At 60.8% G+C, this 26,938-nt stretch overlaps 1 protein-coding gene across 1 annotated transcript; it reads right to left on the bottom strand.

Annotated features, from left to right (window-relative positions):
* Positions 1-861: 861 nt before the first annotated feature.
* NPDC1 (neural proliferation, differentiation and control 1) lies at positions 862-26,689 on the bottom strand. The gene is given in 9 exon segments (XM_069873119.1): positions 862-2,363; positions 3,249-3,345; positions 3,464-3,636; positions 3,639-3,783; positions 4,282-4,348; positions 4,467-4,646; positions 4,878-4,982; positions 11,303-11,446; positions 26,574-26,689. Coding segments are annotated over 9 exon segments (1,083 nt in total). The 5' UTR covers positions 26,668-26,689; the 3' UTR covers positions 862-2,285.
* Between the last annotated feature and the right edge of the window lie 249 nt (positions 26,690-26,938).

Genomic DNA, 26,938 nt, shown 5'->3' on the forward strand with positions numbered 1-26,938 from the left:
TCAAAGCCGGAGCTCCCCCAAAGACCTGGGTGTTCTCCAAGAGGCTGCTGGGCTCTGAGAGCAAAAAAAGAGGACTTTGGGGACCTGGGAGAGTGGGGAGCAACACTGGGTTTCCCTAGGGATGAGCCTTAGAGCAGTCCTGGGTGATTTGGGGGGTGGTGCTGCAGCTGGAGACCCCAAGGCCACCCATGAGACCCCAAGGCCACCCCAGGGCCACCCCTGAACCCCTGAACGGGTCTTGGGCATCCCTGCTGGAGCATCCCTGCGGGTGCTTGGGCAGTGAGTCAGCTCCCACCCTCGGGGCTGCCGAAACCAGGAGACGAGATGGTATCAGCCTGATGGGGGGCTGGCTGTGATCAAAGGGCCAGGAGAGCAGCTCCAGCTCGCCACAATGCTGGGCCGATAGCCCTTATCTGCCGGCCCCGCCGAGGTGCGAAGGGACCAGCCCTGGGGAGATGGTGGCGGGTTGGAGGGGGTGGGTGCTATAGGGCTGGGGGGGCAGCACCCCTGGGGGCTCCAACCTTGCCCTGGGAAAGCTCTCCTGGGAAACACTGAGAAGCAAGGAAAGACACGCTGGGTCCGGGAAACGCCTTTGGGAAAGGTTTTGAGGTTGCTCTAGTTGCAGGATGGCTGTTCACCCTCTCTCGTGGAAGGTTTTGGAATGAGGAAGCCGCAGCATCCTCCCCCCCCATCCCTCCAAACTCACCACCACCACCACCCTGTGTCCCAAGAGCAGCACCCTGAGAGGAACATCCCGAAGAGCATCCTGAGACGAGCATCCTGAGAAGCATCCCAAGAGGAGCATCCCAAGCCCAGGGCCCCGCAGCGGGGAGCTGGCCCCACACCACACACTCGCATGGGTCTCAAACATGGTCATTTAATAAAATCTCCTTTTAAAAGAACTACAATCCATACAATGAAGGGTGCAGGGAAAAGGGCAGCAGTCCACGGGTGAGGGAGCAGGGCACAGGGAAAGGATCTGTGCAGGGATGGCCTCTGCCACCCCCCGGGGATGTCCCCTCACCAGGGCCCTGCACTGCTGCCCATGCTCGTGCAAAGGATCTGAGCGTGCAAGAGGGCACCCCCATGCTAGAGGCCACCAGCGTGCAAAACATTGCCCCTGGTCGGAATGGTCCATGCCAGGATCTGGCCACAGAGCCACAGCTGTGAAACGCAACCCAAAAACTCATCCCAGACCTCTCAGGGTTGGGGTCACAGCCAACAGCACCAGGGGGCTTTGGGGCACGGGGACGTGTTGGTGGGGCCGGGGGACAGACATGGGCAGGGGAGGTGTGCAGAGGGGTGCCCAGGATGGACCAGCAGAGAAGTCCCCTGCCATGGAGGGATGCCTGCAAAGAGCATCCAACCAGACTCCACAGGAAAGCTGCCAAGGGCATGAGCTCCATGGGGCAAGGAAGCAGCGCAGCAAAGCGTTGGCTACCCCTCCCGAGCCCCCACTGCCCCTGCTCCTTCCTCCCCCACGGCCACACAGGCTTAAAACCAAACCTTTGGGTTCATTCACCCCCACGGAGGCGTGGGGCAAGAGCCCAGCTGGCACCCAGCACTGCTGAGGGGAAACCCTGCAGTCAGCCCAGCCCAGCACAGGGTCCCAGGCCCTGGTGACACTGGGACTGTCTGCGCCCTGGGGACTCTGAGGTGATGGAGCCAGCGCAGGGGCCAGGGCAGAGCCTCTGCTCCCGGCCAGGCACGTGTATCCCAGGGAGAGATGCCAACATGTGTCCGAGCCCGCTCCTGCTCTTGCTCGTGAAGCAGGACCCTGCTGCCAGGGGTGAAATCACGTCCCAGAGGCTTTAGTGGTGCCACCGCTCTGGGGAAAGTCTCCATGCTCAGCAGAGGGGCTCTGGGTAGGCTGGCAGCCCCCACATCTTCCCCTGCCTGTCCCCCCGGCCCCTCTCCTGCACTCCCACCCCCTCTCCAGACCTTTCCCAGCTGCTGTTGCATCAGCGCACAGGCAGCCAGAGCAGCAGTCCCTTCCTCCAAAGCCAAACACAAAGAGATGGTGCCGCAGCCCCCGAGTTTCTGTGCCGAGGCAGTGGCTGCCGCTGGGTCCCCGAGAGCAGCGAGCGAAGGGCGAGGCAGGAACACGATCACAGCAGCAAAGAGGACAAGGACGCTGGAAATGGGGGCGATCCCCCCCTCCCATAGCTGGTAGTGGGTGTTTATTGGGCAGGCGTTGAACAGTCACCCCGTCGCCCGGCTGTGGGTGCCCCCTGGCACGGCCGCGTACAGTCCATAGCGAGCTCAGGTGGAGGAGAGGAGGGGTGTTACTGGTGCGACTTGGGGTTGGAGGGGTGTAAGGAGGAGTCATCGAAGAGCGGGTTCCTCACTTCCATTTCTCCAGTCTGCAGCGGTGGAGGGAGAGGGATGCGGGGAGGAGGAAAGGCAGGAGGTCAGAAACCAGCCCGGAGTTGAGCCACCCCATCCCAAGGGATCCGAGTGTGAACCTCAGTCCACCAGAGAGGAGGGAGGATGGGGAGGACCTCGTGGTTTGGGGTGGGGTGACACAGACCAGGATCCCGCTGCCACTTCTGGCTGGAAAGCTGCTGCCCCCCACCCAGGCTGGGGATGCTGGGATGGGGTGATAATGTGTAAAAATCCATAGTCCCGCATGGAATGGGACCCCACAGCCCCGCTGGGGACCGCAGGAAAGAACTCCCACCCTGATGGCAGGAATGGGGTTCCTGGCCCAGACTAGGGACCCCAGGACAGGATCCTGTCATGGGGCTCCTCGCCCAGACTGCCTGCCCACCATCAAGTGCCCTTTAATGGGCCTGTAAAGACCTAATGATGACCCGCAATCTGGGCTCTGATGGCCGGGCTCCGCAGTCATTACCATGTGAAAGGCTCCTTTCGGGGGTTTCTTTGTGCTCTTTGTACCCAGAGCTGTTAGGAGCTGCCCTTCCCCGGGGTCCTTTGCCCGCCAGGTAGTTCCCCGGCTTTGAGGGGTCCCAGGATGCACCCAGGAGCCCCAGGTGGCCTTGTCCCTGCTCTCTGCTCCTGGTGATGCCCAAGAAAAAGCCTCATGGGGCACCCATGCCAAGGCACCTGCTCCTCGCCATGGCAGAACTCCAGTGGGACCTGCCCAGGGCACGTGGGGGGAACAGAGGGTTTGGACCGTCTCAGGGGTTCTTGAGATAGTGTTGAAAGGGCTCCTCCAGTTCCCCATGAGGTCCCAGCCGTATGGGATCCCACCCTTCCCACACAGGGACCCCCTGTGCCCACCGTACCGGAGCCAGCCCGGGGCACTCGTACACAGTGAAATCTCCATCCTCGTTCTCCTCATCTGAGGACGCCGAGTCCGGCAGCTTGGGCTCCTCTTTATGCCTGGGGGAAGAGGATGTGGAGAGCAGGTGAAGGCCAGTGGGATGATTAACAGCACCCTAATTAATTGCAGGGCATGTTGCAGGGCACAGGTCTGCTGTCTGCTCCTACAGCTACATACTTCTCCATGGAGAGCATCTGCTGCTTTTGGTGCTGGTAGTGGTACATCTGGGCACTCTGAGCCAGCGTCTTGTCCCCAGGCTGCAAACAGAGCAAGGGTAGCCATGAAGGCTGGGCTCCAGGAGCCTCCAGCCCAGCTGGCAGGTGCCCACCCCCCTGTCTGAAGCCCCTCAAAGCAGAGCACATGGCTCGCCCGAGCACCAAACACCCCACAGGGAGGGACACAGGCACCTTACCGAGATCTTGTCGTAGGGCAGTGGGCTGGCCACACGCTGTGCTGAGTAGTCTGCTTTCTGTGCCAGCCTGACCTCCTTCTGCAGCCTGCCAGGGCAGAGGAGAGTGGTCAGCAGGAGCCTCTAGAGCAGATGACTCCACATGGGAGCCAGATTCCCCAGGATGGCTCAGTCTTCCCACCTCCATCCCTGTTCCGTGCGTTGGCGCCCACGATAGGTGACATCCCCAGTCTATGTGGCCCTGCTTGTGCACAGAAACCTCACCACAACCACTTCCATCCCACAGGGCCTGGGCGTGTGGCAGGAACACGCATGGGGTGGTGGCACCCAGCACTGCAGTGCTGCCCAAATCAGGTGCCACCCACTCCCAGGAGCCACGGCTTGTGCCTGGCACGAGGGTTTCCCACCGCTGTCCTCCAGCCCCGATCGGCAGATGCCATCCCCTGGTGGACAAGGCACATCCCCAGGGGGACTGGCAAGGGCAGCTATTGCCTCTCCTCCAACCTCCCCACGCACCCAGTTAGCCCAGAACAAGCTCCCACGGGCACGCAGAGGGACTGGCTGGCACGAGCAGCCCCCAGCTCACCTGCACCAGCAGATCACAGCCATGACCAGTGCTGAGAGCCCGGCCACTGTGCACACCACGATCAGCCCTGCAGAGGGGGACACAGAGGGACAGGAGGTGAGCCTGGCATGGGTGCCACCAGCCCACGCTTCCACAGCACACACGCAACACCCCCTCCCACCAACCTCCTGCCCCTGGGGTCTCACCAAGCACCGCGTTGTCATTTGAAGGGATGGGAGATGCCTCCACCGGGTGCTTCTGGACTGCGGTGGTGGTGGAGATGGGCAGGGTGGCAGCTGCCTTGCTGCCAGTAGGACCCTGCTGCAGCAGCTCCTCTCTCAGCCCACTGGCTACGCGCTGTCTGCCACCGGCAGGGAGCAGGGTGGCTGCAGGAGAAGGCAGAGCCATGAATAGAGCAGCATTTGCTTAGGGATATGAACAGGACAGGAACAGTTGGAGTTGCTGATCTTAAAAGGTCTTTTCCAACCTACTGATTCTATGATTCTATGGTCCAGGTAGCTCTGGGGGGCGAACTAGCCCAGGGCACAGGGTCTGGCTGCTGTGGGATCTCCAGCATCACTAAAAAGAGTGGTGGGAGCAGAGGAGCTGGCACTCACCCCTGGGCTTGCCATCTCGTGGGTGGGGGTGAGGAGCCTCTTGCCTGGCCAGCACATCTGCCAGAAGATCAATTTCTTCCTCCAAGCTGGGATCAGGCGTCCTCCCTGCACCGAGAAAAAGCAGGAGTGAGACAGGCACCCCGAGAGGTGGCAGTGAACTCAGACCCATGCCCGGCCCCAGCATCCCCCCGAGAGGGAGCTCATGTCCCAGCGTGAGGAAACGCAGATGGGTTGGAGTCCTGCAGCCCTGCAGGACTCACAGTCCCAAAGCTGAGACCCAGGACCAGCACGTGCCCTTGCTGCTTTTGGGATGCTTTTCCCTCCCAAACGTTGCAGAAGCGACAGAGCCAGCGGGTCCTGCAGAGTCTCGTAGGAGCAGGCAGGCAGCAGCCAGGAGCTGCCACGTGTCCCTGCATCTGGGCCACACAACGGCCTCGAGTGAGGAGGGATGCAAGCTGGAGAAGGAGACGCAGCCCTCGGCCACCGCACCACTGCAGGTGCGAGCGGCAGCTCTGCAGGGCGAGTCGTGGGCAGCTCTGAGAGCCGGCAGGGGACACCCAAACGCTGGGTTTCACCCCAAACTGTCCTGTGTGCACAGGCGCCTGGAGCCACCCAGAGCAGGACTTGGCCAGGGCTGTCCTAGGGATAACCCTTGCTCCTGCTAAGGGGCCGGGTTCTGCTCAGAGCCCAGCAGCCCCTTTGCAGAAGGACACCCCCAGGGGCTGCCCCACGCCGGGGACCCACAGAGGGGGGCACGGGCAGGACCCCCACCCTGGCACAGCGGTGCCAGCGTAGAACAGGAGCAGAGCTGCTGTCCCCAGGCTTGCCAAACAGAGTCAAGTTCTGATGTTCACCGCTCTGCTTTTAACAGGATTAAACTCAACTTCAAAGGCAGGAGACATCCCCAGCCCTGCTCCCTCTGCCCCTGTGCTGCCGCACTCAGGCTGTCCCCAGCAGGAAGCCCTGGAGGGTAAATCAAGACATACAAAGGCGAGGTGGGACTGGCAGCTCTGCTCCCGGATAATTCAAGGTTGTAACAATTCCAGCTCCTCTGGAATCTATCCTCTCTCCTCATCTTTGGAAATAAACCCCAGTTCCCTCTGGAGCTGGGCACAAAGGCCCCTCAGCTGCCTGCCTGGGTCTCAGAGCTACTCAAGCCAAAGAACAGTTTAAAAGGAGGAGACACTTTAACAAACAGGGCACGAAGAGCCACCATACCCGGCCCCCATCTCCCCATACTCCCTTGTCCTTGGCTGGAGCTGGAGTCCACATGCAACCCACACATTGCTGGTTTACGTCTCTCTGCACCCCATTATTTCCACCCTGAATGCGGTTTGCAAAGCAGCACCAGGGCCATGTGGTGCCAGGTCTGGGGCTGTGCCTGCGGTGCCGTGCCCACCAGGTGCTGGCACAGAGCTGGGCTTTCCAGATGGGCAGCAGAGCTGGCACGGACGGAGCAGGACAGTTCTGTGCCCCATGGGTTCAGCCTGGTGCCTGGGATGTGGTACCTGGTGGCGCTGGCAGCACCCAAGCTGTGCCGCTCACCTGCATTATCCAACTTTACCCCTTTCAGCAGCTAACCCCCCCCTGAAATGTCCCCCAGTGGCGACGTCTGCCACCCTTCAACACTTACGGTGCAGAAACAGCCTAGCACCGACGGCCAGTTCACGCCAGGCACCACGTGGAGGTAAACGTGGGCAAACGCTCCCCAGGAGACAGAGGCCAGAGCTGCCCCAGGTTCTAGCACTTGAGGCTCCCAGAGATCCCCCAGTCCAGCTGCAGCAGGGTGAGCACACTGGGCAGGCACAGGGCACGTGCAGGGCATGTCCAGGGTATGGAGTATGCACGTAGAGTAAGGCCAGAGCACACAGGGGGCACATGGGGCATGCCCAGGGCACGCAGGGAGCACGCAGGGTATGCCCAGGGCACACAGGGGGTACACAGGGTGCACTCAGGGCATGCTCAGGGAATGCAGAGGGCATGCAGGGTATATCCAGGGCACACAGGGGGCACACAGGGCATGCCCAGGGCATGCAGGGAGCAAGCAGGGTATGCCCAGGGCACGCAGGGGGCACACAGGGTGCAAGGAGGACATGCTCAGGGAACGCAGAGGGCATGCAGGGTATATCCAGGGCACGCAGGGAGCATGCAGGGTATGCCCAGGGCACGCAGGGGGCACACAGGGCATGCCCAGAGCACGCAGGGGGCACACAGGTTATGTCCAGGGCATGGGTGCCCTCTCATGGTCGGTCTCAACGCTCGCCTGCAGCAAGGAGGGCACAGACAGGCTGGCACACAGCAGCCCAGCCCAGCCGCTCTCCCAGCTGCCGGCCCCTCCTTGGGGCTTTCAGCTCCCCAGGGTCCCCAGGGATCCCCTGGGTCACACACACGGGTCTCGCCAGGTACCATGAGGGGCTTAGGGACAGCAGGGAGCAAGAAGGGACATAGAATCATGCATGGCTTCTGCCCTGGGCAGTGGAATCCTGATGCTTATGGTATCCACAGGAGGGCATAAAATTCCCACAAATCCACTCCAGTCCTGCCCCAGGATGGCTGATGCATTCCTCCTTTCCCCCATCATCCCAAAATGCTTCCCACAGCCTGGTGGGAAGGAGACACCAGCAGGAGCGGGGACATGAGCCCAAACCACACCACACAAACCCCTCGCGGGCGGCACATTCAAACCTCACCCAGCATTTCAGGGGCGCAAACCACTGCGCAGGCAGCACCAGCGAGTGGCAGGCATCCTTCTGTCTGGCTGGCTGAAAGAGGCTGCAGGATGCACCATGCCGTGAGCTCCCGCGCACCCCTTCTCACCTCGGTGCTGGTACCCAAGGACACCCATGCACGCCGTCACCAATGGCAGGAACACGCTGCTCATGTGCATCGCCCTCCCAAGCCCCAGAAACGCTGCTTCGCACCCCAAAAGAGCTGCTCTTAAGCGTCTGCCTGCACAGGTATGCTGAGGGAGAGAATCCTCTGTTCTTGCCCACGGTCCTGCCAGGAGTTGCAACCAATCGTGGGGATGGCACAGCAGGGAGCAGCGGGGAGCAGCTGGGATCCTGGGATTGGCATCACCGGCAGTTGCAGGCAGCTCAAGGATGCAGAACCCTTTAAAGGGGCTGCCCACGCAGCTCTGGCAGCGTGGCAGCGTGGGCAGCCCCTTTAAAGGGTTCTGCATCCTTGAGCTGCAGCAGCCTCCCCTGTTTGCATTGTTTCCCTCCCCAGTGCAGCTATCGCAGCTCCTCCGCAGCTCCTCCACATCCTCGCAGGCTCCTGCTGTTGCAGCATGAAGCTGGATGCTGCCACCAGCGAGAGGGACAGGGAGGATAGAAAAGCACCAGGAGCCGGATGCCCAAAATAGAAGATTTGGGAGGAGAGCCTTCCCCTGCACCCACACTTCAGCTGCCAAAAGCTGGTGGCATTGCTTGAGGCAACAGGACAGGGCTTGGAGAGCCCCTGGGATGGTCTCCATCCTCCCAGCATCCTCTCTCACAGTCCTGCATCTCCTGGACAATGCTTGGGGGGGACACACTCGGAGAATCATGGAATGATTTGAGTCAGAAGGGACCTCAAAGCCCATCCAGTCTCACACCCTGCCATGGGCAGGGACACCTCCCACTGGATCCGGTTGCTCCAAGCCCCATCCAACCTGACCTTGAACACCTCCAGGGATGGGGCAGCCACCACTGCTCTGGGCAACCTGGGCCAGGGCCTCCTCACCCTCATTGCTAAGAATTTCCTCCTTATGTCTAGTCTAAATCTTCCCTTTCCAATTTAAGGCCATTCCCCCTCCTCCTGTTCCTGCGCTCCCTGATCCAGAGCCCCTCCCCAGCTTTCCTGGAGACCCTTTCAGGACTGGAAGCTGCTCTGAAGTCTCCCTGGAGCCTTCTCAAGGCTGAACAACCCCACCTCTCTCAGCCTGTCCTTGTACAGGAGGTGTTCCAGCACCTCTGGACACCACCCCCGTTCCAGAGAAAACAGCAGAGAAGACTACTGTGGTTCCGTAGCTCTCTGCTTAAGCCAGGTGGAGATGCTACCATGCCCCATCTCCCTGTTGAAGCTGGCATGGAGTGGGGTTGCTATGGAGATGCTGGCGCATGTGCAGTCTTTCCAAGAGGGGAATTTGCTCCCAAGACTCCACAATAAAAAATAAGCCACAAGCAATTCTTAAAGCTGTTGAGCGCCTGTGGTGAGGAGCCTGTTGGACCCCAGATCATAGAATCATTGAATCACAGAATGGTCTGGTTTGGAAGGAACCTCACAGCCCATCCAGTTCCACCCCCTGCCACGGGCAGGGACACCTCCCACTGGATCCGGGTGCTCCAAGCCCCATCCAACCTGACCTTCAGCCCCTCCAGGGATGGGGCAGCCACCACTGCTCTAGGCAACCTGGGCCAGGGCCTCCCCACTCCCATTTTCAGGAATTTCCTCCTTATCTTTAGTCTAAATCTTGCCCTTCCAATTCCCTCTTGTCCTGTTCCTGCAGTCCTTGATCAGGAGCCCCTCCCCAGCTTTCCTGGAGCCCCTTCAGGTACTGGAAGGTCACTATAAGGTCTCCTTAGAGCCTTCTCTTCTCCAGGCTGAACAACCCCAACTCCCTCAACCTGTTCTCATACGGAAGCTGCTGCCAAACACCAAGCCCCCATCCCTGTGGCATCCCCTCTCTCGTCTCCCCCAGCCATCGCCCCTGCTTTAGTGCAGCCCGGCCCCTCTGCCCCTGAGCCGAAGGGCTGGGCAGAGCCAGAGCCACGCTGTACGGGGTGCTCCTCCTGCAGGAGGTTGATGGCATCAAGGGCATGAAGGGCTCTGCCATCCCCCACGCACCCGCCGCTGCAAAGCACGGGCTGTGCTAGAGCCAAGGGGCAGCTCCAGCGGCATCCCAGTGGGCCCTAAACGTGACTGGGATGTGGGAATCCGAACACGGAGCAGCCTCCAAAAATTCAGAGCACCCCTCCATGCAGGGAGCAGCTCGTGTATGCAGGGAGATGCCTCTTCGGGTCCTGCCATGGCCCAGCGAGCCAGTGCTTGCTCTTCTCACCTAGCTCAGGATCAGCCACACTGAGCATTTTTGGGATGCCTGGGAGTGGGGATGAAGGCTGTGCCAGCAGGGATGTCTCCTGCCGACCCCAGGGCCAGGCAATGCTGCACCACGGGCAGGAGCTGGGCTCCAGGAGGGACCCTGGGCTCTGCCCACCAGGTTAAAAATCAACTCCCCTTTAGCAAGAGGGGCCTGGGGGCAGCAGGAGTGAAAAGCAGGCAAAGAAGTGTGTGATGGAGGAAGACACCCTTTGTAGTGGGATCGAAGGCAGCTCAGAGGGGCATGAGAGCCCCTACCCCACACACAGTGGGGGTCCCTGGCAAAACCCATCGGGAGCGGTGGGCAAGGGCACGGCCACATCCTGGCTCCATCCCCAGGTGCAGAGGCCGCTCTGCTTCAGCTAAAGCAAATATAACTGGGTGGAGCTGTGATTACAGCAAATTTGCCTGCTTGCTGAATCTTTTCTAAGCCACAAGGTGGGGCGGGGGGGGGCACTGAAACAGCTCTGCTTAAAGCTTTCCAAGCCACAGGGAGAGTTGAGGGTCACTTGTGTCCAGCCCCCAGCATCCTCCGTGCAGCCCAGCGAGGGCGTGCACCCTCCATGCCCAGGGGGGTGGCACGGGTGACCCAAGGCTGCTGCTCCCTGGGGATGCTCTGCCCGACTCTGTGTCCAGGGCAGCCCCCTAGGCTGCACATTTTCCCCCCTCCCCTGGGACCGGAGTGTTGGAATCGCAGCCAGTGCAGCCCTCGGGCACAGCCAGGCAGGGCTCACACCCGCAAATGCCAACTCCAGCCCTCCTGGCACAGATGCTGGGCATCACCAGAGGAGGAGATGGCAGCCCCAAACCGCAGCCCAATGGGAACCAGGTATCACAATCCCAAAAACTTGCTCGGCTCAGCCCCAGGATAAGCGAGGTCACGGGGGTTGCACAAGTCACAGCTCAGTGCACCAAAATCCACTGCCTTGCTCCTGCCAAGCCTGTGCAGTCACGCCCCTTACGATGAAAAGCCCCCACTCCAGAGCAGCCGGGCAGACCCTGGAGAGCCCTGAAAGCCCTTCCTGGGTCACCTTTTGTCCCTGGGCACCCCTGGGTGCTGGTTGGGTGCAGTGGCATATGTGGTCACTGGCGTGGCTGCAGGAGGGTGTGGAAGGAGTAGGGTTGGGTCCATGCATTCCCCACCAGCCCCCAAAATACCCTACAATCACAGCAAGCCGGGTCTTGGGGTAAGAGAGAGCAGAGCTGCTGTCCCCACGGGAAACGGCTGCCATGGAGAGGAGAAGCCAGAGGATGAGGAGCAGGAGAGGGGATGCTGGGGCTGCCTTGAGGCATGGGAACCTCCTGGAGCTGAGGGGCAGGTTTGCAGGCAGGGCGGGCGCACGTACCGCTGGGTGAGAGATGCTTCTGGACGCATCGCCCATGCTCGTCCTCCTGGAAGGCGGGCAGGCAGGGGCCGCAGGCGCCTGATCCCGGCGGGCAGAACTCCCGGCGCTGCAGGGCACAGTCCAGGCTGCGGGGACACAACGCTGCTGCAGGAAGAGAGAAAACAGGTCAGGAGGAGGAGAGCAGTCAAACGCACCCCAAGGTCTGTTCATGACTTCTTGGCATGGGATCCAGCTGCCCTGGGCAGCTCCCGCTGTGGTTACTGGGGTGGCTGCGCTTCACCGCGGCTGCCCCTCAGTCCCCTTTTGCCTTTGCAAAGCGATTACTGACTGCAGTTAAGTAAGAGCTCTAACGACCTGGGGACTGGACTCGGGGATGTTTATGGGTCCCTTCCAATTTGAGATCCTCTCTGATTTTATGGCCTGCGTAAGGTTGTTCGCTGCCTGCAGGAAAAGCAGGCAAATGCCGGTCCCCCTGCATGGGACCCTGAGCCCAGGGCGCCACCATCCCACAGGACACTTCGAGCCCCAGGGTGTCACTGTCTCATGGGATGTCTGAAGCCCCAGGGTGGCAGGACAGCCGGAATCTCACAGAATCTCACCTGCACCACAAGCGGGCTGGCAGCTGAAATCCAAGCGGCACGAACCAATGCTCATGTGGTCACTGCCAAACACCAAAAACGCCAATCCAAGCCTTGCAAAGCCTCAGCACAGCTGTGGCCGAGCATCACAGGCAGGAGCAGCTTTAGTTTCCATCCCCTTTGACATCACAGCAGGGGAATCTGGTGGGACCCAGACCTTTCCCAGCAACACAGCGTGGGCCAAAGCTCCCTCACTTTATTGGGCAGCTCATTTCAGGACAAAAGCGAATGGCCTGAAGCTCCACCAGCGGAGGTTTAGGCTGGACATTAGAAAAAAATTTTTCACGGAAAGGGTCATTGGGCTCTGGAACAGGCTGCCCAGGGAGGTGGTTGAGTCACCTTCCCTGGAGGGGTTTAAAAGACAGGTGGATGAGGTGCTGAGGGTTTAGTGATTGATGGGAATGGCTGGACTCGATGATCCTGGAGGTCTTTTCCAACCTAGTGATTCTGTGATTTCCACATCAGATATGGGGATGTCTTCACTACCTGGAGGCAGGTGTGAGCGCCCCATCCCCTGACCGCAGCCAGACCCAACACCCCGTGGCAGCTTGCTGTGGCCAGGAGCAACCCCGGCCCTTTCCCAGCGTGGATCAAACCAGTGGGACCACTTCAGGGACACAAAGTCCCCAGGTCCTGTGCAAAGCCACCTCTTGAGACTGGGTGATGGTGGCAAACCATGTGCAGAGATGGAGAGAGGAAGTGTGACCAGTGGTGACAGTGACTTGCAGGTCCAGCGCACAGGTGTCACCTGCGGCACGGGGTGTGGGGTCCCGGTGGGGTCCTGGCTTTCAGGGACAGCAGCAGGAGCCACTGCCAGGGACGGTGACACTCCAGGCATTGCCAGGGCACAGACAAGCCTTGCTCGTGAGCTGGTGGCAGCTTGGAGCAGGGTAACACTCGGTGCACCCGTGTGCTGAGCTGGGCACAGCTGGATGAGGCTGGCACAGCTGGATGGAGGTGCAGCGCACGGCTGCTGTGCCCACAGCTTTTCTGCAGGGATGCTGCCACGAGACCCTCGCCAGGAGCAGGGCCAGGTTCGGCCGCCCCCGGAGCGGTGATGAGTCATGGCAGGAGCTGGTTCCCAGCACCATCCCACGCTCCTGTGCCATCCTGGCAGCCCTTCGCTCACCCACGCCAGCTCTGCCGGCAAGGTGCCTGCCGTCTGCCCGTCCCCACACCCCAGGGAACAGCGCTGGCACCAAACACCTCACAAGAAAGGGCACCCCAACCTTGGGGGCTTTCCCAAACATCCTGAGCAGTGCAGCGGCTGCTGCGGCGCAGTGGAGAGTCCTGGCACAGGATGGAGCCACCAGGGCCACCCTGCTCCCCCAGCATGGGCACAGATGCCGAGCGCGATGCCACCCCAAAGCAACGCATGCAAGATGCCACCCACGCAACAAATCCCCCTTCACACAGGCTTGTTTCACTGTTAAACTGCCCCAGAGGGGGCAACCGCAACCAATGGCTGCCAGGCTACGCTCAGACCTCTCCCCACTGCCCCCATCATCGTGTCCATCACCCTCTGGCTGGTGGTGCCAAGGGACAGAGCTGCCTTTGCTGTGACAGCTCCTCCTGCATCTGCAATTAGGGTGGCATTCATGACCGGCTGAACCCCACAGGGGTTAAAACCCCACCGCTGTGCCCACAGGAGCCACGGCTGCTCCCTGTGGATGGTACGGGGCTCTGCCAGGCAACTGGGGAAGAATTAATACTAAATGGGAAAATAACCAAGCATTTAAACACAGGAATTAGACCCAACTGCCTGCTTCGCTTGCCCCAGGACCTGCTCTCAAGGCCATTTTGTTTAAAAATCACAAACCAGCCAAAATACACATCCCTCCAGGGCAGGAGAAGCTTTCGAGGCAGCACGGCCCCAGGGCGAGCACAGGGCCCCACAGGGCACTGGGGGGACACTGGAGCCCCCTTGCCTGTGTCATGGACCTGTGGAACCACATCGTCCCTGCTGAAAGCTCTTCTCTGGCAAGAGGAAGCCATCCCAGTGTGGGTGACCTGGCACTTGGGGCCACCCAGCACCATGAGACCCTAGTGGGACCTTGGAGTCACCTTGGGACAGCCCCGAGCCAGCACCCAGCAACCAGTTAAATAAACCCAGCCTGGAACATAGGAAAGGTCCTTATCTCTGTTTGAGGAACGAGCTGTGCTTGCCCAGCTGTCACCGGCTGGGATTAGGAGTGAGACAGGCGGGCACTGATCTAATTAAGCTCCCCATGTGTAATCAGCTGGTGCCTGCTGAGCAGATAGCACCGCGGTGGGCACCCCACAGGGCGAGGGGTCCTGCGGGGGCTGTGCCCACCCTGAGCCCACCTCAGAGCCTGGTGGGGCTGGTGAGAGTGGGCACCTCCGTGCCACGCAGGGGATGGAGCACTGGGAGCCACGGGGACACGTCTGACCCCAACCTGTGCCAGGCTGGGGGACCAGGCTTTGGGCTGGCAGGAGCTGCGGGTGCTGGAGGGGCAGGATTGCCCACTGCAGGCACAAACGCAGGCAGGAGCCGAGCCCCAGGCCAGCGGGTGCGCAGGACACGCTGCAGCTGGCATGGAAAGACAAACAAACGGGTGAACACGAGCTGGCGACACGCCGGCGCGGAGAGAACCGTGTGCACGGGATGAAATGCTGGTGTGCAGGCTCGGAGGTGTGTGCACAAATACACACGTGCACGCACCTCCTGACAGGTTATTCAGGGAGAAAGCTCAGCACAATGCCCCAGCCCCAAAAACCCACCCTGAGGAGCTGAGCTGGACACCCGGGAGGGTATGAGGTGAGCAGAGCACCTGCACCAGGGGTTCCCACTGCACCCCTCTACTTCCCACAGGGTCCAGCAGCCTCTCGCCTGGCACCGAGCACCCCACAGGAAGGGCCACACCAACTTTAGAGACTCTTCCAAGCATCCCCACTCCTGACACACGCCGGGGCGAGCAGGGCAGCAGCTACAGCACGGTAGAGAGTCCTGGCACAGGATGGAGCCACCAGGGCCACCCCACTCCCCCAGCATGGGTGCAGATGCTGAGCGTGATGTCACCTCAAAGAAAAGCACGTGAGATGCCACTCACAACAATTTCCCACCCATGAGGCCAGGGAAGCACAGAGCTGCTGGCACTGCCAGCCCTGCACAAAGCAGCTTGGCAGCTCTGGTGCCAAAACACACAGGGGAAAATGAAATGAAACTCAAAGTGGACAGGACATCCGGGTGGCGGGGAGCACCCAGCTATGTCACTGCTGCAGATAGAGAGATAAAAGTTAACGTAAGAGGATAATTCATTTGCGCTGAGCACTGGTCCGAGTGCTTACGCCCTGTGTGCTGGCAACACCAGCGTCCATGCTCCTGGCTGACGGGGCCTTGGTGCCAGTGGTCACGGGCATAGAATCATAAAATCATAGAATCACTAGGTTGGAAAGGACCTCCCAGGATCATCGAGTCCAACTGTTCCCACCAACCACTAGACCATGTCCCTCAGCACCTCATCCACCTGTCCCTTAAACACCTCCAGGGAAGGGGACTCAACCACCTCCCTGGGCAGCCTCTGTCACTGCCCAATGACCCTTTCCATGAAATATATTTTCCTAATGTCCAGCCTGAACCTCCCCTGGCAGAGCTTGAGGCCATTCCCTCTCGTTCTGTCCCCTGTCACTTGGGAGAAGAGCCCAGCTCTCTCCTCTCCACAACCTCCTTTCGGGGAGTTGTAGAGAGCAATGAGGTCTCCCCTCAGCCTCGTCTTCTCCAGGCTAAACACCCCCAGCTCTCTCAGCCGTTCCGCATAAGGCCTGTTCTCCAGCCTCCTCACCAGCTTCGTTGCTCTTCTCTGGACTTGCTCCAGAGCCTCAACATCCTTCTTGTGGTGAGGGGCCCAGAACTGAACACAGGATTCGAGGAGCGGTCCCACCAGTGCCGAGTACAGAGGGAGAAGAACCTCCCTGGACCTGCTGGCCATGCCATTTCTGATCCAAGCCAAGATGCCATTGACCTTCTTGGCCACCTGGGCCACTGCTGGCTCATGGTCAGTCGCTGTCAACCAACACCCCCACGTCCCTCTCCTCCAGGCAGTTTCCAGCCAGACTTCTCCTAGTCTGTAGCTGCACAGGGTTGTTGTGCCCCAAGTGCAGGACCCGGCATTTGGCCTCGTTAAACCTCATGCCATTGGTCTCAGCCCAGCGGTCCAGCCAGTTCAGATCCCTTTGGAGCCTCCCTACCCTCCAGCAGATCCACAGCAGAGGAGCTGGCATGCACAGAGCAGCCTGGCAGGGCGATGGTCCCTGAGCCAGGGCACGGGGCCACCCAGGCGCAGGGGGACGTTGGGGTGCCTGGGGAACAGAGGTGCTGAAGCCGAGGGGTGGGCACGGGCACGGCAGCGTGGTGTGTGCCAGCTCCGCTCCAAGGTCGCTGCTTCTCCTCCTCCAGTCAGGGCATTTGGGATCCTGCCCGACCTCCCAGCAATCCTGCTGTGACCTGGCACAGTCTGGGGCTTTCCTCCGGCTCTGCAAATTGCTCCTGGCTCTGGAGGGCTGGAGCGGCCACAGGCAGGCAGGCACACTGCCCCACACCAGCCCTGCGGTCTTGCTCCCCTCTGCCCCACAGCCTCCCGGGGCAGGATTGGGGGCTCAGATACCCCAGCTCCACTCCCCCAGTGCCCAGGGATGCTGACCTGCCCCGACTGCCAGTGGCTGCAGCGGCACAGCAAAAGCACTCTGACCATGGGGTGGACACCTGTCACAGGGGACAGACACCGACCACAGGGGACACATGCTGGCTGGGGGACAGACAGTGGCCATGGAGGACACGGGGGACAAACGCCGGCCCTGAGGGACACACACCAGTTGTGGGATGGACACTACACCAACGGCCCTGAGCATTGCTGGGCTCCTGGACCTGGCTGCATCCCACTGCCCCACTGCACCCCCTTGCCCTGCTGCACCCCCCTGCCCCGCTGCACCCCGCTGCCCCGCTGCATCCCCCTGCCCCGCTGCACCCCCCTGCCCTGCTGCACCCCGCTGCCCCGCTGCACGCCCCTGCCCCACTGCATACCCCTGCCCCGCTGCACCCCGCTGCCCCACTGCATCCCCCTGCCCCACTGCACCCCCCTGCCCCGCTGCACCCCACTGCCCCACTGCATCTGGCACGGGTGGACGAGGCGCTGAGGGACGTGGTTTAGTGATTGGTGGGAATGGTTGGACTCGATGATCCAGTGGGTCTCTTCCAACCTGGTGATTCTGTGATTCTATGATCCCCCTGCCCCGCTGCATCCCCCTGCTCATCTGCTTCTTGCCCCTGAAAGCAGGCAGCGGGGTTCCAGGCTGCGTGGCTGCGGCTGTGCCCCCGTGGTGATGCCCCCTCCCCAAGCCCCAGCCGGCACGGCTCTCCCACCGCCCTGCAGCCCCCGCGGGAGCCCTGTTGCCGCCCGCAGCCGCTCACGTCACCACTGTGCTGCTGCCCTCGAAAATGCAGCAGATGGAGACCCCGTCCGCGTGCAGAGGCGGGGGAGCAGGGCTCTCCGCAAACACCCACCCTGGCACACAGGGAGCAGGGGCGATGCTGGCCACGTCACGCTGCTCCTGGAGGATGTGGCACAGCAGCAGCCACGCAGCCTGGCTCCCCCCGCACTCGCTCCTGCGGCAGCGCGGTGCATGCCAGCCCGACCCAGAGCACGGGGCAGCGGGAAGCGCCTGTTTGCCATGGGCTTCAGCAGGTTTGTTCAGGCAAGGGCCACGTGCCAGCGTGTTTCCCATTCCCAAGGCCACTGGGGCATGCATGCTGGCTTCCAGCTTTTCTGCTTCAGCTGGTGGGTGCCAAGGTCTGGCAGAGACAGTCCCCAGTGCAGCTTGTGTCACAGCCAGGGGACAGTGCCAGCAGCCCTGCGCCATGGACTGGGGGACAGGGGTACCCCCAAAGGGACCCACAGCTCATGTCACAGCCAGGGGACAGTGCCAGCAGCCCTGCGCCACGGGCTGGGGGACAGAGGTACCCCCACGGGTACCCCAGTAGCAGCCCCTGCCCTCAGCTGCATCCCGCTCCTGCCGAGAGGACAGCCCTCGTGGCAGCATCCCCATCCAGAATGACAAAAAATGTCACCACGGGCAGTCCAGGTTCAAAGCCAAGGGGCAAACAGAGGGCCAGGAGGAGCTAAGCCAGGATTCCCCAGAGGTAGGGGGATGCCAACCCCTTCACAAACCCCCAAACCCTTCACCTCTGCAATAGCTGGTGTTACCCCAAAGCCCGGCCCTGCTCTAGAGACCACCCTGTCTACAAGCACGCCAAACTCTCAAGTTGCCCTGCACTCCTGGGCTGGGGGAGGGGGGAGCACCAGGCAGTCCCCCAGCCAGGCTGCAGGAACAGGATTTGGTGTCATCGTTACTCAAACTCCTTAACCAGTCAGAAAAATCCCCTTTCTCTGCCCTGGCAAAGCACATGGCGCACTAGGGGAAGAGGAGCTGTATTGATGGGGGCTGCAAGATGGGGAGAAGACACCTGGAAGGATGGAAATGACTCCAGCAAACTGCAGCTCCAGAGCCCAGCAGGGACATCCAGCAGAGACAGGATGAGGGGGAACAGTTTTGAGCTGAAATAGGGGAGATTGAGATAAGACATTAGGAAGAAATGTTTTGCTGCGAGGGTGGGGAAGCACTGACACAGGTTGCCCAGGGAAGCTGTGGCTGCCCCATCCCTGGAGGTGTTCCAGGCCAGGTTGGATGGGAATGGGAGCCCCTGATCCAGTGGGAGGTGTCCCTGCCCATGAGTTCACCTCTGATCCAAATGATTCTGTGATTCTATGATTCCAATTAAACTAAAACAGGCAAAAGAAACCCAGATGCCCAATGCCATTTCCCTGGTGCTGCCCATCCTAACCTGCTGCTGCCTCTGCATCGTCAGCCCTGGGTTGGCTGGGTGCACATAGACCCGGTCTGGACCCCAGGCTGTCCCTGATGCCACCCCATGCCAGAGAGCACCTCATTGTTCTTCGCTGCTCAAACCACCCACTTTCAGTCTTGTTTATCACATTTCGCTCAAGGAAATACTACCAAGCTACATCCCTGCCCAGAGCGCACCGGGGCAGGGGCTGGGTGTTTTTAATTCCTTTTTTACTGTCTGGACTCCAAGGCCAGGTTGGTTGGGGCATGGAGCAACTGGATCCAGTGGGAGGTGTCCCTGCCCAGGGCAGGGGGTGGGACTGGATGGGCTTTGAGGTCCCTTCCAAACCAAACTATTCCATGATTCTAGGGGCTTGGGTACAAGGGCTGGCCAAGCAGACCCCCAGCGAGCTCTCCCTGCAGACCCATCACCGCTGGTAGGGGATGTGAGAGACCAAAGGCTGGCACAGCTGTGCCACCTACACACAGCTTTGTGCTCCCACATGCTCCTACTGCCGGAAAAAAACCCGGAGCAACAGCTCTCACTGCTGTGCCCACCAGGGCCAGATGCTCTTTGGCAAAGCCGAAGCCCTCCCACACCTCGCTGCCATCCCACGCCACCAGGAGACATTTCACAGCCTTTGGTAACGATGCAGCAGCACGATTTTGCTGATTAAACACCCTCAGGCAGCTCGGAGGCAGCAGCGCAGGCAGCTCCCGTCCATCCTACCCCCACACAGCACTGGCCTAGGTGTTCCCACCAGCTGGTCACTCTTGTATGGGGTCTGGGGATACGGCCACGTATTGCCAGGTCCCAGGGGCTGCAGGGGCTGATCCTTACAGCTTTCCAACAGCTCACAAGCTGGAACTCCCAGGCAGGCAGCCCATGTCCCCCTGGACACGCAAGGCAAGATGCAGGCAGAAAAGCAAGGGCCACATCGCCCCACCCCGCTTGGGCTGCACCTACGGCTGCGCCTGCACTGACTCAGCCTCCACCAGCGATAAAACCTGCAGGACATTGCGTCCCACTGGGGCAGAGAGCCCAGCAAACAGGGGCCCCCTATGAGCCAAGGAAATGAGGAGCCTGTAGGATGCAGAGCCGCATCCCAGGGATGCTCGTGAATGCAGTGTCCCGGAGCTCCATGAAAAGGGCTGCAAATGGAGCTGAAACAGCTGGGCCTGGAGATTTCCTCGGGATTTTATTGCCCGCAGGAGGCCAATGGCACAGTGAAACCCCCTCCTTTCCCATCAGGATGCCAAGAATTACAGCCGCAGGATAGGTCACGTTACCTGCAGCTTCCAGGGCTGCCCTCTCTCCCTGCTGAGCGGGTGGCTGGGAAATAATCCCCGACAGATGTGAGTCGATGAGCTCCCGGGGAGCAGAACTGCTCCTCCCGCACTCGAGAGCCAGGGGCTCCCCGGGAGCGCTCCTCCGTGGACCCCCAGCCGAGCCCAGGGAGCACCCATGGGTGCTGCTCCCACCCCGTCACTGTCTCCTTTGCGCAGGGGTCAGGAGCCCGAGGGACCCCTGTGCTGCCATGAGCCAGGGTCCCTGCCAGCATGCCAGCTGCTGTCACCTCTCATGTCACCTGCCTGAAGCCATGGGTCCTCCCCAAAGAGCAAACCCCTCTCCCGCAAAGCCTCTGCCCGCCCGCTCCATCGGTGCAGGGTGCCAGCCAGCACCGCCAGCCCGCGGTGCTCGGGGACGGGAAGCAGCAGGGACTGGGATCTGCAGCAGGGACTGGGATCTGCGCCGGCTGGGCTTCCTTCCTCCAATTCAAAGCGCACTCCACGCACTTAATGGTCAGTCTCTTCCGGCTGTAATTATCGTTAGCTCCTAAGCAGCTAATCACAGGCCTGGTGCCATTGCATGTTGTGGTCACCCCCGTGGCAGCAACGCTCGGTGAAGCCCAGACAAGGGAGGGCGATGCCCAAGCACCGCGCGCAGCGCAGGGGCCGTGCTGGGGGGTTCTGGGGGGCAGCTGGCCCTGGGAAGCCACTGGGGACCAGACCCCCCCCATCACAGAGATAAAACACCACGACCTCATTGCTCTCTACAACTCCCTGAGAGGAGGGAGCTGGGCTCTTCTCCCAAGTGACAGGGGACAGGACGAGAGGGAATGGCCTCAAGCTCCGCCAGGGGAGGTTTAGGCTGGACATTAGGAAAAAATTCTTCACAGAAAGGGTCATTGGGCACTGGCAGAGGCTGCCCAGGGAGGGGGTTGAGTCACCTTCCCTGGAGGGGTTTAAGGCACGGGTGGACGAGGTGCTAAGGGGCATGGGTTAGTGTTTGATAGGAACGGTTGGACTCGATGATCCGGTGGGTCACTTCCAACCTGGTTATTCTATGATTCTATGACTTGGTGTTTCTGGAGTCCATGCAGGGATGGGACCAACAGCAGCGTCCGTCCCCAGTGCCCACAGACCCAGCGCCTTGTGCGTGGGGAAGGAGCCACCTCGTCCCCTTTGCTGTCGCTGGCACCCCCAGAACCTCTCCCATCCCAAACATCCCCGTCACCCCTCTAGTCCCCAGCGCCCCTATCGCATTGTCCCCCTCCTGTCCCCAGCCCTGGCAGCGTAAGCGCCTGGCAGAGCTAAGCCGATTTCTTCCCTTAATTCCCCCATGGCCCAGAAGAGCCGTTTCAGGCAAGTGTCCCAGACTCATCTTCGGCTTCGCGCTGCAGGAAGGGCAACCCAGGGAGCGAGGGGGCCCTGGGGAGCTCTGAGGACCCCAGCAGCCCCAGTGTACCCACAGCAGTGCAGTCCCATGGCTGTACTAGTGCCCTGCTCCACACTCTCAGACCACTTGCAGATGCCAGGCACACGCCTGGAACTGGCAGGGAAATCGTGGATCCGAGAGGTCGGACTGCAACCCCTGCATCTCCTGGGGTCTGCGACCACAGCCACCCCACCCCGAGCTCCAGCTCTCCCTGCACTGGCACCCACAGCATGGACACGCGGACGTTTGTGGGTCCCCAGCTGCAGCGAAAGGAGAGGAGGGAAATTTATGGAATCAAAGAATGATTTAAGGTTGGAAAAGACCTCTAAGCTCATCCAGTCCAACCGTCAGCCCAATCCCACCTTGCCAACTAAACTATGTCCCCAGGTGAACCACAGCCACACCGTTTCTGACCCCCTCCAGGGATGGAGTACTCCACTGCTGCCCTGGGCAGCCTCTGCCAGGGCTTCACCACTCTTGCAGTAAAGACATTTTTTCCCAATATCCAATCTAAACTTCCCCTGGTGCAACTTGAGGCCATTTCCTCTCATCACTTGTTAGGTGGGAGCAGAGCTCAACATCCACCTCAGCACAACCTCCTTTCCTGGAGCTGCAGAGAGTGATGAGGTCTCCCCTCTGCCTCCTCTACTCCAGGCTAAACAGCCCCAGGTCCCTCTGATGCTCCTCATAGGAGCTGTTCTCCAGATACTCCCCCAGCTTCGTCCCTTCCATAAACTATAAACTGTTCCTTGATGTTGACCATGTTGGGAATTGGGATCACAGCAATCGGGGCTCTTCCCATCCGTCCCCACCCAACGACTGCAGACGGAGCCCCGCTGAGGTCCCCGGCACAGGCGCTGACCTGTGGAGCCCCATGGGATGCTCATGGACCACAGCCCCAGCTCTCCCCACACCTCACCTGCCCACGAAGGCTCGCTTCTCATGTTGGGAGCCAGCTGAGCCAATGTAGCACCCGAAAATACGGGGGAAAGTAATCTCCAAGAATCATAGAATCACTAGGTTGGAAAAGACCTCCAGGATCGAGTCCAACCATTCCCATCAATCACTGAACCATGTCCCTCAGCACCTCGTCCACCCGTGCCTTAAACACCTCCAGGGAAGGTGACTCAACCCCCTCCCTGGGCAGCCTCTGCCAGTGCCCAATGACCCTTCCTGTGAAATATTTTTTCTCGATGTCAAGCCTGAACCTCCCCTGGTGGAGCTTGAGGCCATTCCCTCTCGTCCTGTCCCCTGTCACTTGGGAGAAGAGCCCAGCTCCCTCCTCTCCACAACCTCCTTTCAGGTAGTTGGAGAGAGCAATGAGGTCTCCCCTCAGCCTCCTCTTCTCCAGGCTAAACACCCCCAGCTCTCTCAGCCGTTCCTCATAAGGCCTGTTCTCCAGCCCCCTCACCAGCTTCGTTGCTCTTCTCTGGACTCGCTCCAGAGCCTCAACATCCTTCTTGTGGTGAGGGGCCCAGAACTGAACACAGGATTTGAGGTGATAAATGTGAGCTTCTCCTTCGAGCCGGAATAAAATCACACAGAAAATTAAACTTAGCAGCAACGTGCAGCTCCCTGGGGAGCAGCACCCTGGGTGCGTGTGAAACACTTGGTCTGCACCAGCACTACAGAGGAAACCCGACATGCAGCCACAGCGAGGGCTCCAAGGATGGGGCGGCTGCACACCACCGAGTGAGACCATTGCCACTGCTACCAAGAGGACAAAGACGACCTCTGCGTCTAAAGGGCTGGAAATATCTGCTCTCTGCAGACCAACCATGTACTTAAAGGGGCTACAGGAAAGCTGGGGAGGTGATCTTGATCAGAGAGAGCAAGGATAAATTGAAAGGGAATGGTTTTCAGCTGAAAGAGGGAAACGAGACCTTAGGAAGAAATGTTTTCCTATGCAGGTGCAGAGGCCCTGACCCAAATTGCCCAGAGCAGTGGTGGCTGCCTCATCCCTGGAGGGGTTCAAGGCCAGGTTGGATGGGGCTTGGAGCCCCTGATCCAGTGGGAGGTGTCCCTGCCCATGGCAGGGGGTGGGACTGGATGGGCTTTGAGGTCCCCTCTAATCCAACCCAATCCACCATTCTATGACCCACACGATGCTGGGGGGCTCAGAGACCAACCCCTGCTCACTCACTGGGCTGGGAGGCTTGGAAGGCTCTTGCAGGTGCCACAGGGGCAGCATTAGGCACCACAGTGATGGTCCCAAGAGGGGCTTGAGGCTGCCCCAGGTTCAGTGTTCAGGATGCTGGTCCCCAGGAACAGCTGCTGCCCCCCAACCCCGCTGCGGCTCCCTCTCCGGTGCAGCGACTGCAAAGCAGCCAAACTAAAAGCCAAGAGATGGCCAATTCCAGCATAGGCTGAGTCATGAGGACTTCATAGAGGATGGCTCCTGCCTTGTTGTGCCCAGCTCTAGACTTGGAGAAGCTGCTGCACCACCACAGCTGGGGCAGCTGTGATCAGCACCAGCATCTGTGCTCCCACATGCATCCCTGAGCGGCATACGGAGGAGGCAGCAAGGAGCTGGCAGTTCACACGTGGCCAAATGGGTCACTTGGACCAGAAAGGACCACTCTTTTTTTGCTGAGCAGCTTCTCTGGGAGTTTCTGATGCAAAGTGTTGGCTGGGCAGCAGGGCTGGGGTTTTCAGGCTTATTAAAAAGAGAGGGTTTTGTCTGCCATCCCATTTGGAAAATCTTTTTTTGTTTACAATAATAATAATAGATGAAATTTGGCAACCAAATTACTCAAGCAGGGCTGAAAAGTCTGACTCTCACTAGTGCTCCAAGAAACGCAGCCAGGAAAGGTGGCGAGGAAGCATTTCTGCCTCAAGCTGGGTGCACAGAATAGAGAGATGTTGGGAAAAACACAATTAAGAAGCACCAACCAAAATGAAGTCATCAGCCACACCACCTCCAAAGCCAGCTGCTGCCCTGCCTCCAGCTCGGATCTGGCCCTTGGCAAGACTGGGATGTCACCGTGCTACATGCCAGCCACGTCCCAGGAGACAGCATCTATTGCAGGGGCCTCCGGGCTGCAGCACTGGCAGATGAAGATGGGGAGGAAGAGATTCCAGCCTCCATATGCAGGAGCTTTGCTGAAGCTGCAGAGGCAGGAGGACACGGGTATGGTGGTCCAGGACCTTCTCTGCCAGCTCCCTCCTTGCCAGGAGCGAGATACATGAGTATGCCTTGAAGTGAAAGGTGCCCCTGCTACATCAACCTTGCAGCCATCCCCAGGGAAAGCTGAGTCCTGCCCCATCCACCCAGGAAGGGAAATTATACAATAGGTAGAAACAACCAATGTTTCCCCTTCCCCACTGTGCTCAGGGAGGAAGGTTATGGGGACAGGACAGTGACTCCTTTGCCAACCCAGCATCCTAGGGATGCTCCTTCAGGCATCTCAGCCACCCCCAGGAGAAATCAGCCCTGTGCTTACTGCCACCGCAAGCCTCGCAAATGCAGCTTCCCACCATGGGATGCTGCCGTCAGCGCTTGCAGGTGGTGTGAGGCTGGGAACAGAGCAAAGGAATCATCCCCGGCCTTCATCTGGGGGAAAAGAGGTTGAGCCATCCACCCCAGCCCAGCCTGTGCCAGGAACATGCGATAACCCTGCCGGGAGCGAGCTGCTGCCAGCGGTGCCAAGCCCCTCGCGCGTGCCTCAGCTCCAGCAGGTGCTGCCAAGCCAGCTCATCCCACCAAATCCTAGAATCATAGAATTGCCAGGTTGGAAAAGACCCACTGGATCATCGAGTCCAACCATTCCTATCAAATACTAAACCATGTCCCTCAGCACCTCGTCCACCCGTCCCGTAAACCCCTCCAGGGAAGGGGACTCAACCCCCTCCCTGGGCAGCCTCTGCCAGGGACCAATGACCCTTTCTGTGAAATATTTTTTCCTAATGTTCAGCCCGAACCTCCCTGGTGGAGCTTGAGGCCATTAAATTTGGAGGCAGCAGAGATGATGTCGGATCACCGGTGGCTGCACCAGAGCTGCCCGCATCTGCTTCCTCCCTGTGTCACCGGTACCCGCGGCCTCGAGAAGAAGGAGAGCACGGGAGCATCCTCACCTCTGCCTCCAGCATGCCAGCAGGGAAGGACCCGGATGTTTGGAACCGCTGGGAGATGCACAAATCCTGCCTCTTCTCCCTCCCTTCGAGCGGGCAGGAGCACGGTGAGGCCACATCGTCCCCTGCCCAGCGTCCATCCCTCCCTCCGCTGAGCCGGAGCAGGGAGAACAATATCGGATCCGCATGCGATGCTGGGAGCGAGGAGGCTCTCCCGGCTCCTGCGGGCAGCGGGGCGGAAAGCGGGGCGGCCGGGACACGCGTTTGTCCGCCGGTGGGAGCCCCGGGCAGGGGTTACGGCCGGTGGTCCTCGCAGCCCTCGCGGCCCCGTCCCCCCGACGGCGGGCACGGACCGACCCACGGGAGGGGAAACGCGCTCCCCGAGACCTAAAACACCCCGAAACACCTTCCCTGGAGGGGTTTACGGGACAGGTGGACGAGGTGCTGAGGGACATGGGTTAGTGATTGATGGGAATGGTTGGACTCGACGAGCCGGTGGGTCTTTTCCAACCTGGTGATTCTATGAAACCAACCCAAACCCTCTAAGCCCCCAAAAGCAAACCCTAAACCCCAAACCACGCCTAAAGGCAGCAGAAAGGCCGTCGGCGGCGTTACCGGCAGGGAAACAAAAGCCAGCCCTGCGCCCGGCGAGCAGAAACGCCTCCACCGCGATGCTCGGGGGGCATCTTTTCTTGCCCAGTCCAGCTGCACCCCGAGCCCCCAGCCCCTCCGGTCCCTCCGCTCCGGATCCCGCTCGTCCCCGCGGGTCACTGCCGGTGCCCCCCCACAGCCCCTGGCGCGGCGGGGCGATGCCGCTGCTCCCCGCCGGGATCCCGCAGGGCCGGGAGAAGCCCCGGGGTCGCTCCCAGCAGGGCGGCCCCAGCCCGGGCATCATTCCCAGGTGGCCCGGGCGCTGCGGGCGGCGAGAGGAAGGCGAGCGGCGGCGCGGGGGCGGGACGGGGGCGGCGGGGAAGGGACTCACCGGCGCGGGCGAGGCGCGGGCGGCACCCCCCGAAGGCGGCGAGCAGCAGCAGCAGCGCTCCGCGGCGGGCGGCGGCGCCCCGGGCCGCCACCATCGTCCCCGGGCGCGGGCGGCGCGGCGGCTGCGGAGCGGGGACCGGGGGGCGGGGGGCGGAGGGGGCGGGGCCAGCGCTGGGACACGCCCACCGCCTCGTGGCCACGCCCCTTACGGAGACCGCGCTCGCCCCGTAGGTTCACAGCGGCGGTGGCCACGCCCACATCGCGCAGCCACGCCCCCTCCGCTGTGACCACGCCCACTCCGTAGGCTCGTTGTCCCCGTGGCCACGCCCACCCGCTCTGGTCCCGCCCCTTCGCGGCGTCGGGCCC

This window comes from Phaenicophaeus curvirostris, chromosome 20 (genome assembly GCF_032191515.1).
Source record: "Phaenicophaeus curvirostris isolate KB17595 chromosome 20, BPBGC_Pcur_1.0, whole genome shotgun sequence".
Lineage (NCBI taxonomy): Eukaryota > Metazoa > Chordata > Aves > Cuculiformes > Cuculidae > Phaenicophaeus > Phaenicophaeus curvirostris.